Below are 12761 nucleotides of genomic sequence, written 5' to 3' on the forward strand. Positions count from 1 at the left end.
GAATTTTTTCAAGAGAGAGAGAAGAATTAATGGCGGAGCGTTTTTGGTTTAATAGAAGTGGGGAAGGGGAGGGGAGAGAGAAGAGATGAGAGAGAGTGGGGCAAAAAAAATCCAAAAAATAAAAAGAGTGGTCGTAAGTATAGTCAAGGGTAATTTTGGGATTTTATATTTTTTTGAGTGGCTATGGGTTGGCATTGTAATAAGGGCGGTCTACAAATAAAAGGTTGATTTTGGGGTAAAGAGATTGTATCTTGGGGGTTAAGCAAATAAATTATTTAATTTTTAGGCTAGAAGTAAATTTTCCCTTTATTTTTTCAAGAGGAAACTTTGGCTTCATTGTGCAAAAGGAGATGTGGCACTCAGCTTGAATTGATTTTCTCATCCAATTCTATCGTTATCTAAAAATGTAATGAAAAAGAACATGCTTATACAATTCATAAAATGTAATGGGAAAGGACATGCGCATGCTTGTGCCATTCATTTTCTTAATACAATTCTGCCATCATCTAAAAATCTGATGAAAAAGGACATATCCTTATCTTTTGGCTTAACAAGGATACGTTATTGTGACAAACAAATCTTACATATCACCTAATTGTGACTTTAAGATATTTAAGAACTACAAGTTTAATTGGATGGAGATGTTTTCAGAATATCCATCAGCGCCAAGGCCTGTCAAATTATGTAGGTGATGATTACTGGCATAATAGCATCATCCTCGTGAGGCATATTAAATATTTTTCTAATAAAAATAATAATGTTTCATACAAGTCTTTAATCTCACAAGTGCAACGTGATAGTTTGACATTTTCTCTATCTATTCATTTACTTTCTCATCTACAATGAGCAAAGATCAGAATTGATAAGAAATTCTTAGCCACTTGAGGCCATAAACCAAATATTGTGGCAATTTCCGCAAAAAATCTTGTAAAGCCAGAGGAAATTTGAACACCGAATTTGCTGTATACATATTATTTTGAAGCATCAACAAAAGGCAAAGCTTTCTCAGAGACGACGAACACATCAATTCTACCAAAAAAAAAAGAAAAAAAAAAAGAGCCTTCAAATACCAACTTAGAACTGCACAACTTCTTAAAACATCCCATTTCCCTTCGAGGAGAAAATTTGATTACGGTGACCAATAGCCACAAGTGATCTAGCCACAACGGGTAACGGGGTAATAATCAGATAACAATATATTTCTGGCCACAATTATTATACAAAACATACCACCAGTACCAAATATACAGCTCTATATTCATATTCTGAAACAAATGATGTATTATTACTGAACTTCATGAAGCCAAAACTACATGAAACTAAAATGTATTTCTCACTTGCAAGGACATTAAAAAAATAAAATATCCCGTGAGATATTTGCACATCAACAAAACTAAATATCTGCTTCAACAGATCGTCGTTCAATCCCCTCGTTCAAAACTTTGCAGAACTCCTTTATTGTCATTGCTGTGTAATTTCTTATTTTTGTTTGCCATTATTATTCCACCTCTCAGCTTCTGGATTGCTTTCCTGAGGTTCTGCATCTCACGTCCTTTTTCTCATTCCCTATAGTTTGTTTTCTCTAGGCTCCTCTATCATGAAGCAGAAAACAAACACAAAATGCAACATCCCACTTACAGATTATGAGAGTGGCAGACATATATCGAAGAAATTATTCTAATTCTCACAATCAGTATTGGACATTTTGGTCAAAGAAAGAAGTAAAGAATGAAGAGATTATAACTATCTCTGGTAAGAACTATGTGAAACAAAAAACTGGTAATCTGGGTGATGAACACCTAGAAGCCTCAGCCAACTATCAGCAGCTTCTAGCAATAAGCTGGTACACTGACTCTTGCTTTCTCCCTTGGGAGTCCACATTGATGCTTTAAACTTGTAGGAAGCCAACCCAAATGTCGGAAGAGAGATCTTGGGGATACTATCAACACCACCATGGCTATAGGTAACAACAGGATCTGGAGCACTACCAGCACCTACTAAAGCAAAAGCAAACTTCAAGTAAGAACATAGCATTAACATGTGATAAAAAAGTAACATCAATAACATTTCATCAAGCCTAAAATGTTTACTAATTCTGTACTTCTCTAAAGTACCACATTTGCAGAATGCATCCAAGAATAGAATAAAAGGGTTTTTAGGTAACCGCCCCTAACCCTGTTTCACGTTATCGCCCTTAATTGCCCTAGTTCCACAAAACCACCCTTATCTACCATTCTGTCAACATATAACTACCCATGCCCTTTTCCATCCAATATCTCCGTTAATATCAAGGAAATGCTGATTATACCCTTTAGCTGAAATTGTTGATTTTGTAGTTTTTGCGGCCTTTTTATTGAGGTCTTACATGAAGGATTACAGCAAAAGCTTGCCTTCTTTGTCATAATAATGTAATTGGTTTTAAGGTGTATGAGTATTTACCTTAATTCATAGCTAATATTTATGCATTATGTTAGTGTTACTTATGATTAGATATGGTTAACCCATTAAATAATTGCTTTTGAGTTGCCAAAGATTGCAGTATCATACCTTGTAAAAAATTTCATTGCCACCGTCTATTCTTCTATTTTTTCCATTATTTTTTTGATTTCACATTAGTCGACAACACGTGTATTAAACATGCAGGTAACTGTCGAAGTATCTTTTGGATGGAAATTTTGATGGAAAAATATATGCGTGGTTATATGTTGATGATAAGGTAGATAGTGGTGTTTTGTGAAGCATCCTCTGAACTAACACATGATGCACCCAAAAGGTTGGTACACAGATAATAATAAATCATATAGAAGCATAATGCAACTTGTAAAAGAGCATTGTAGCTCAAAAGACATTAGAGATCATATTCATCTTGTGGGATTCGTAAGAAACTTTTAATAATGTGAAAGAGAATCATTTAGTTATCTGACGCCCAGGGGTGGATTTAGGTAGTGAGTAGGGTCCATAAACATTTACAAATTGCATATAAGCTCCTCTAATATTTACAGTCCGACCCCCATGAAATTTTGAAAGTGCACCCTAACCCAACATATCTAACAAATAAGTTAAATAGTAAATAGAATTAGCCTATTGGAAAATAAAAGTCCATTTAACTTTTGAACAGTCACTCAAATTGGTATGGGCCCAAACACTAAAAGATCAAAACTACAAGACTAGAAACCCAAAACTACAACACTATAGTTTTATGTTATTATATTTTTATCTTTAGGTAAACAGATGGTTGTTGTCTGCCCCCAATATATATATATATATATATATATATATATTTGGATCCACCACTGCTCATGGTGAAGTTGCATCTCTTCAATGATATTTCCAAGCATATGATAAATACAAACACAATGCATCAAAGAAAAAAATTTGATGGTATTCAAATCCTTAATTGCTACAATAGTAAAAGAGATATTAGGTTAACTATCCCAATTTGTATAGTCAGGAGAATCATTGAATATTTGAATACTCGTACTTAATACCCTCCTTTGACGACACGTCAGTAAGTCTAGAAAACATAAGGAAATTTAAATAAACAAAAGTATCATACAGGTAGAAGCAATCTAGTCTCCAGTTATGTGTGGATATAAACCTATTACGTGACCCCTTATTTGGTTCATTGATTCTCTCAACTGGAGCTGAACAAAAACATGAACCCCTGTTAGCTGAGATATTAAAGGTTGAATCAAGTAATAGAGGTGATTAACTCATTGCATAGAGCGTTGACCAAAGTTTTCATCTCCTCATGAAGACCAAATTGTTCTCACCTAGGAAGAATGGATATGAAAGTGGGATACATATAAGGCAATGCTAATTATGAAACAGGCAAACTTTTAGTAGGACACACCAAAGTAACAACATGACTGCAAATGCATGTTATGCACATGTAAATCACGCGGTTTGCACATGACTAATTCCTGCCTGCTTCATCGCCGCTGGCAAGAAATTGGGCCTTCATGCTTTTAAGGCCAATTAAAAACGACTTAATGACGCTGTAGTATTTAAGAATACTATATTGGTAAGGGAGGTGAAAATAAAACCATTTAACTTTTGAACAGTCACTCAAATTGGTATGGGCCCAAACACTAAAAGATCAAAACTACAAGACTAGAAACCCAAAACTACAACACTATAGTTTTATGTTATTATATTTTTATCTTTAGGTAAACAGATGGTTGTTGTCTGCCCCCAATATATATATATATATATATATATATATATTTGGATCCACCACTGCTCATGGTGAAGTTGCATCTCTTCAATGATATTTCCAAGCATATGATAAATACAAACACAATGCATCAAAGAAAAAAATTTGATGGTATTCAAATCCTTAATTGCTACAATAGTAAAAGAGATATTAGGTTAACTATCCCAATTTGTATAGTCAGGAGAATCATTGAATATTTGAATACTCGTACTTAATACCCTCCTTTGACGACACGTCAGTAAGTCTAGAAAACATAAGGAAATTTAAATAAACAAAAGTATCATACAGGTAGAAGCAATCTAGTCTCCAGTTATGTGTGGATATAAACCTATTACGTGACCCCTTATTTGGTTCATTGATTCTCTCAACTGGAGCTGAACAAAAACATGAACCCCTGTTAGCTGAGATATTAAAGGTTGAATCAAGTAATAGAGGTGATTAACTCATTGCATAGAGCGTTGACCAAAGTTTTCATCTCCTCATGAAGACCAAATTGTTCTCACCTAGGAAGAATGGATATGAAAGTGGGATACATATAAGGCAATGCTAATTATGAAACAGGCAAACTTTTAGTAGGACACACCAAAGTAACAACATGACTGCAAATGCATGTTATGCACATGTAAATCACGCGGTTTGCACATGACTAATTCCTGCCTGCTTCATCGCCGCTGGCAAGAAATTGGGCCTTCATGCTTTTAAGGCCAATTAAAAACGACTTAATGACGCTGTAGTATTTAAGAATACTATATTGGTAAGGGAGGTCTACTAAAAATATCAATCTGGTAATTTAGCCTATTCCAGTAAATGATTAAAAGTTGTTGAAAGTGAGGATGTGCATAGCTAATAAGAGGTTATCGATATTTTGTGAAAGAGTAATTAGAGATAATAGGTATAATTGGGAATTATCAACTTTTGAGGTGGCAAAAGAGGCAATCAAAAGTTGACACCCCAATCCTCTTTTATAAGTAGTACAGATAGATTATTCTGTCCCAAAACTTTCACATTGTAACTGATAATTTGAAATTTTTGTGTATCCTTCTCATATATAAAAGAACCCATCTGAAAGTAAGAACTATCAGGCACCATCAACATAAACAAATAAAAAATAAAGTTAGGATTTTTTAGCTTCTGCACTAATGACAATAGCAAGTCGGTATTTCTCTAGGAAGCCAATAAGGGAACTTGTACCGGTTTGTGCATGAGACTCGTACATCTGATTGAGTCTACAATCAGTACAAATGACTGCTGAATTTCTTTATAAGTATTACATAGTCAAAGCTCACTATCTTCTTGTTTATGGATCAGTAGTTTGGTCATAGCGAATAAATAGATCCACTAACACTTTGATCCCTGAAAAGCATATTGCTGTTTAAGAAAAATGAAAAATTTGTATTGTGTCACTGGCTTTAGCAATTTGAAAGAGTTCCACATATACTTGCATATGTTTTAACTAAATCAATACGAGTGATGAATACTGCCATGGTCTAGCTGAATAAAGGAAGTCCTAAAGAATCTAATTTAGCATCCACTTGTCTTCTATCTAGACTAAACTCTCTCAACTCACACTGCCATTTAATTATAAATAATTACAGATGACAATAGAGGAAAAAAATGTTCTCTTAAGGAATTTTATGCATTCAGGATCATGTTTTCCAACAGCTACAGATAAACTAGATTCAGCATATAAACCTGCCTGTATGTAAGAAGCTTCTTGATAGCATGTAAAATTATCACATTCAAAGTCAATTAACAATTACCATGAAATATAAAAAATAAAAAGTGTTTAAATTCATATTTCACCTATGAAAAATATGTATCCAAATGATGCAAGGATATGCCCAGGCTATAGGCTGTAACCATTGGAATATTTTGCAAAACCTGAGTTTGTATGTGATTAACTTCTTGTAATGCTTTAAATTTCAGTTGCATTTGAAAATTATTATAGCTAATTTTACACCCGCGACCTAAGTAAATATTGTTGAATCGAAGCAGAAAACCAAATTGTCAGAAATTGGTTCAAGCTAAGTTTAAACATTCTTCTGACGAAGAAATATATAATAGAGGACATGAATGCAGGAACTTCACATGGACAAATAAAGTCATGGGTCATGTCTTGTACTTCAAACAGCATGAGTTTACCAATTAGCGACTACATTTAGAATTGGAACCTGAAGTGCGCTTTCTATTTGACTAAAATATTAAATAATTCAAAATCATAAATCATATGAAGTGCATATTTTACGATTTATCATAGTACTCATGAATTCTACTGATATACATAAAGTTATCTATATAAATTCTCTCTCTAAGTAAAATATTTAGAAGAAAGGCAACATATATTCCCAACCTTGATACTTCATACATGAGAAGTGGGATTGTGACACCCTCACAAGCATAAACCAGATGCTATGAGCTTGATAAAGTTCTTTGAAAATTTTTCTTGAATTGAAATGACATGTACTACGACAGAGAATATAGATGTTACCTTTCACTGGTGTAGAAAGTGAATGGAAAGTGAGGAAGCAGGCATCCAAGTCCTTTAATGTTGGTCCAGTTGGAATCCGGTATATAGGGTACCTGTAATTTTCTTAAGTTTGATGCATCCAACACATCCTGGCATGAGGCAAACAAAATAGATAAGATATACCTTGTGCCCATATGTCTTACCATGCTATAGAAATCCAACTGGCTGGTAGTAAATCACAACTCCGAAGGCTTTTTAGTTCAGGGAAGCGACATGTAAGATCTGAAATCTGGAAGGAAGTTACACGTAATAAGTTAGTGTGGTAATAATTTGCTATAATAACAGTTATTTAGATAATCAGAACTTGCCTTATCAGCTAACGGTTCTCTACAGTATGGAGGATCATGTTCAAGATACTCAAAGAGCAAGCAACCTAGAGCATTTCCAGCTTCACCATCATCACTTGAGAATCCATCATGCAAGGCCATGCGACACTCTCTTAAAGATAGCCAATTCATCCAAGGCATGGAGGTAGCTGAGAGATGGTTTCGACTCCATTGCTTTGCTCTGAGACCACCTTCATGTTCATAATCACTACTTCCATCACTACTAGAATCTCTACAACAGTCGCTGTCACTCTCCTCACCAGGTTGTCTGTAGCATGGGGAAAAAATCAGCGCATGGTAAACATTTGCAGAATCAGGAAGGATTCCTTAAAAAAAAGTCAAGATCATGAACTCAAATATATCTCACAAGAGGAACAGAATATCAAGTCAACGCAACAGAAAGAAAGACAACTTATATATTCTAAAGAGTAATTTCAAGTCAACGCAGCAGAAAGAAAGACAACTTATATATTCTAAAGAGTAATTTCAAGTCAACGCAGCAGAAAGAAAGACAACTTATATATTCTAACGAGTAATCTTAGACAAAACTTTTCCTTTTCCATAATTTATGGATTGGATAAAGAAACAGCATAATATAAAACAAAGGGTTCTCAATTGAAAAGGGTTTTCCATGCATCCAATAAAAAGTGACACCATTTTAGGATAAAAGGGGTAGTTCTTGCTAGTCTAGGATACTGCATGGTAGATGCTAGATAAAGAAGATTTAACCAGCATACACACCAACTTTTCCCTCATTATGATCTCCTAGAAACTAATTTTGTAAATATAATGGTCAAATGTTTTTGTGACACAGCAGGATAGGAATTGGCTTCATCCATTAATATGGAAGAACAGAAAAGAAGCCGACTTAAGAGAGAGATCCAATGAAAAGCCTCTGCCTAGTTAGGTGTACGTGTAGGCCTAGGTACCACCTAGGCCGCCCGCCTAGATCCTAGGCGGTACCTAGACTGTCCATCTAGATTTCAGGAGCACTTAGGAAGCGTGGTCTACTTACATGAACTGCACCCTTTAGACTTTGATCGTGATTTCCTCCGTTGTAGCTTCTACATCCTCCAACATCCTCCAAACTCCTCCAGTCCCTAACTATGAACACCTCCCTACCTCCTCTAATCTTTAGCAAAGCATCCTCCACCACCACTTAAACAAAGAAAGAAGTCAGCCTAGGTGCCAATCCGGTGCGTGAGCTTTCCATAATATCGACACTTACTTAATTATTGTACTTCAAAAAATAAAAGAAATAATAAAACCGCCTAGGCGTCTAGGCTTTAGGCATTTGGTTTAATGCCTAGGCTGCCTAGCGCTTTACGTAACCTTGGAGAGAACCATGGAATCTGAAAGGAAATATCGGTGTATTTGCGGGGCCTACATGCTTTATGTATTCTTTTCTTTTTTCCATGATGTAGCCGATAGAGGCTGGAGATATGGTATTGCAATGTAGTTTTGGGATTTCTCACATGTAGTTGCTGTTGCTTGCTAGATTATGCAGTACTCGCTGCTGTTCAATATAAGCGGATAATACATGTCTGCAAATTGTTATTGTTATGCACCATAAATGGGTACATCATTCCTTTCGTGCCAGCGTCTCCCTATCAAACTGCAGTCGATCAGCGCTAACTTGATGAAAACGCAATTAGGCCAGGCATCAAAAACTGCGGCTGCATCATATCAACCTACAGGATGCTGAGCTGATATGTACACGAACGGCAGCCCAAATACCTCTCACTGTTGCACTAAACTAAGACCTATATAGGTCACTGCAAAACCTGTTGACTGAAACAACAACAATGCCCCGAGTCAGGCATATGAAATCTTACACTTCTACTCAATTTTATTATGGGTCATCTCCCCCATTAAGTAAACTATGATTACATCCTTCTTCGTTGTTTCTTTTAAAGTCTCTGCCACGACACTAAAACTTTGAAATTGTGGTGAAGGATGAGATCACACTTTATATTCTAACATGCCCTCACAGGTTGAGCGCCCCAATTCATGGTATGAGACCTAGACTCTCACAACAATAACCTTCTTTTAAAAATCCACTTTAAATTTGTCATCGGTAAAGATTTGAATCAGGGTTACTCTGATACCGAGCAAAGGTCCTCGTTACTACACGAAAACTCCAAAGCTCCAAAGTTTGTGATGATGATTAAGGGTTAAAATTTCATACTAACATTTTCCAACCAAATTCTTTTAGGGCTACCTCTTGTCCTCTTTACCCCATTAACTATAATCTTATTAATTCTCCTAACCAGTACATTTTATGGTCTTCGTTGTACTAAATGAGTTAGTTCACCACTAAGGAACACATCATTCTCAACTAGAGGAAAACCCTGCTAGTTTCTTGTTTACTTAGGTCACTATCTGCAAGCTTATGGCATTTTCGCCCCGTTGAGCACACAAAACCCTCACTCACCAACTGTTAAATCATTCACACCAAAGGAGATATTTTGGCGGTCAAAATCAATCAAGCCCCCCGAAAACCATGTTATGAAGTCTCATGGACTCATCACCAGCAGCTGCGTGCCTCTGCTCATCAAAAAAAAAAAAAAAAGCTAGGATAGTACATGATTGACCTACTGTACGACACTATAGTCAACATTGGTGATTGAGCTGCAAGATTAAGTCGTTATGCTATTCGATCTCTACCAAAATACAAGGACATACTCCTTTGAGCTTGAGGTAGAATGCAGCTGGACATCCATCCGGGTTTAACCCTACTGATTTGCCAAGACCAATTTTCTCATTAGGTAAACAGTCATCATGAATCTCAGCTTAGGTTCATATCTCCAATCATTTCCGTACATATACTCTTACTCTAACCTTAATTGGCTGAAAAGTCAGGCCAACTAGCCCTTAACCCACTGAAGTAAATAAAAAAAAAACACCCATATTAGTTTATAACTACAACTGTGGCTCAAGTTTAACTAAAAGCTCAAATCTAGGGATTTAGGACTGTATTGATACTTTCCCCTAGAAGGAAGTCCTTGTCTCCAAGGCATGGACTTTGCATAGCAACCTTCGGTAATCTTACCTATATCCATCATCACAAAGTCCCACAACATCATGACAGTACCGATACTCAACAGCAAGAGTTGATACCACACAATGATGGATGGCTGCACTATGTGGAGCTATCCTTCTCTGGCTCGCTTTTCAGAACACCAAAAGTTAGAACGAAGAAACATATATTGAATATAATATGCTTATCTCCATTCATCAAAGAGTATTACCCTATAAAAAGTTCATTTTGCCACAACCTCTATTGAACATCCCATCCTCAACGTAACTGACATAGCATGGAGGTATAGATGTACGCTGTTGCTGAAAGCAATAAGCGTAGTTCACCTGAAGTCCATTGTTGATGAAAACCCGAGAAGATGACTCCAAACAAGACCAATTAGGACACTTGTGCTATGTTGGATTCAGTACGAACTTCTTCCAACATATTTTCATCAGATTGTCTTTAATAGGTGACTTCTCAGAGACACAAATAACATCAACAATGGCAACCTTCACCTGGGAATTTAGCCAAGCAGGTTCCTTACGTTACGTATATCACATATATTTTATACTGATGTTTCACAATGAAACTCAGGGGGAGGCAGCTGTTAGGGTATTGTAAGTACGCAGAAGGTAATAGATTAAGCTGGAGTTTAAAATACCAAACCATCATTGCAGAATAATACTAATAATAACAAAGTTCCTCTCAGCATGCTAAAGTTACAATCAGTCGGGTTCTTAACAACTAGAAAAGATTCAAAATTTAAACTTAGAAGCACTAAATAATCAGAAAATTACCTCAAATCGCCGCATAATTGTACACTGGAATCACCATACAGCTGCATACCAGACAAATACGGCGCATAATACTGAACAACACAGTCTCTATCATCAAGAAGCAGAGGAACTCCAGCGCCATAAGCACTCCACTCCACAAAAGACTCCCACAAATCCCCAAGAACAAAGTACGGCCTGTACTCCACATCGCACTCCCTCCACCCCCTCATCCTCGTCTTCAATCAACCAATAAAAACATCATTAATTCAAAAAAAAGATAGGTTCAAATAAAATCACCAAAAATTTTGAAAAAAAGATGAGACCTTTGAGAGGTAATGAGCAGGTACTGATGGAGTAGTGGAATCCAAGAACCGGTCCAAATTGTTGGAAGGAGACGATGAGCTTCGGTTCGGTGAGGTCGAGGGTTTGGTTCGAGAGACGAGAGTTGGGTTTTGAGCTCGAGAGCTGAGATGGTTGTTTGCGTAGCCTCTTCGAGCTCTTGCGGAGTTGTGGAAGCGGTCTTCGCGAGTGAGTTGCAGGCTCGATCCTAGCATTTCTTTTAAAAACCTTGGGGTTTTTTTTTTTTTTTTATTGAAGAAGATGGAAGCAGAAAAAATATGATTTTTCCCCCTTGAGGAGGAGGAAGAAGAAGAAGGGGACAGAGATGGAATTAGGTGAATTGTTAGGGGCGCTTGGATCGTGGACTCGTGCAGCTGGCATTGGCGGCTGGAATTTTTGCGGACGGACGGACGAGAGGATGACACGTGGAGAGGAAGAATATGGACGGGTGTGTGAATATAGTTTGTCGGGAGGTGGGCAGCTATGCTTTCGTTATGAAAAATTCCTCAGGCACCCAAAATATGGAACCAATAGAAAGGACAATTGACGTGTTTCCCTCATATTGGATAATGAGTTGACCATCATTAATGATAGTCAATTCATTATCCAATAGGAGGGAGACACCTCACTTGTCCCCTCTTTTGATCCCATATTTTGCGTCCCTATAGCAAAGCTCTTTTGTTATTTGCCAGTGAGCAAACGGTCAATTTAATTTCTGTAGTTCTACTCATCCAAAATTAAAATTTTAAAACTAATTTAAAAGAGTTTTTTTTTTAAATACCACAACCTTTAGGGGGAAAGTTATGGAGAGTTATTTGATAAATTATCCAACGTTATGGGAGGATCTTCTAATATTTAGCCTAAAGCGTAGGTACGTTTCCTCTACCTCGAGGACCATCAATCGTAAAATTCTAGCCGCCATGGATGTTTAGGACTAAGGGTGTTTATGGACCTCTTAGAGAGATTAAAAAAAGAGTTAATTGTTAATAGACCCTCAGTATTTATATTTGTGTGAATGAACCCCTTGATTGATTTTTTTTTTTTTTACTTTTAAAATCATTCAAAAAGTTCAAGGAGGTAGAGAGATCATCTGTGGTTCTATTCGTAAGGAGAGACTATCAATTGCTAATTTTTAAATTTTTAAAAAATTGAAAAAAGTTCACTAAGATGTATACTCGCAATTGGGCCACTACTAAATGGGGGTGTATTCACTACAAATAAAACTATAAGAGGGTTTTATCCACGACTGAGTGATACTACAGAGATCTATTCACAATTAATCCATATGAAAACTTCACTCTAGTTTGAGAATTACTTGGGAGCCTATTTTAGTGCCTTTTGTTTAGATAGTTAATTTGGGAGGAGAGAAATAAGAGGTTTTCAATGACAAAAAGAAGCATTCTCTTAAAATTTGGCAACATATTTGATCATTTTGTATGTTTTTTTGGTTGAGTCATCTTTCCTGCTCATGCTTGTTTTGCCTGTAGTCGACATGGGAAATTGGAGTTTTACTGTTGCGTGTTCTCACTAAAAGTCCGCCTCGTGCTATATGTTC

At 36.4% G+C, this 12761-nt stretch overlaps 1 protein-coding gene across 2 annotated transcripts; it reads right to left on the reverse strand.

Annotated features, from left to right (window-relative positions):
* LOC109835724 lies at window positions 1165-11502 on the reverse strand. 2 transcript variants are annotated; one of them, XM_020406830.1, is made up of 6 exons: window positions 11191-11502; window positions 10889-11103; window positions 7052-7337; window positions 6887-6972; window positions 6705-6796; window positions 1165-1997 (listed from the first exon to the last, which is right to left on the reverse strand). In XM_020406830.1, the coding sequence occupies exons 1-6, from the start codon at window positions 11419-11421 to the stop codon at window positions 1744-1746; spliced, it is 1164 nt and encodes a 387-aa protein (XP_020262419.1). In that variant the 5' UTR covers window positions 11422-11502; the 3' UTR covers window positions 1165-1743. The 2 variants fall into 2 exon arrangements, with proteins under 2 accessions (XP_020262419.1, XP_020268078.1); XM_020412489.1 differs by having other exon boundaries at window positions 1165-1994; window positions 11191-11501.

The sequence above is a fragment of the Asparagus officinalis genome, chromosome 1, assembly GCF_001876935.1.
Source record: "Asparagus officinalis chromosome 1, Aspof.V1, whole genome shotgun sequence".
In the NCBI taxonomy this organism is placed as follows: Eukaryota; Viridiplantae; Streptophyta; class Magnoliopsida; order Asparagales; family Asparagaceae; genus Asparagus; species Asparagus officinalis.

What these genes read in the sequence shown, in the direction of transcription:
- LOC109835724 (XM_020406830.1), bottom strand. Translation starts at nt 11,421, where the DNA reads ATGCTAGGATCGAGCCTGCAACTCACTCGCGAAGACCGCTTCCACAAC. An exon ending in CTGCTCATTACCTCTCAAAG is followed by an intron (nt 11,104 to 11,190) that starts GTCTCATCTTTT and finishes GGTTGATTGAAG; the next exon opens with ACGAGGATGAGGGGGTGGAG. An exon ending in GAGAACCGTTAGCTGATAAG is followed by an intron (nt 6,973 to 7,051) that starts GCAAGTTCTGAT and finishes ACTTCCTTCCAG; the next exon opens with ATTTCAGATCTTACATGTCG.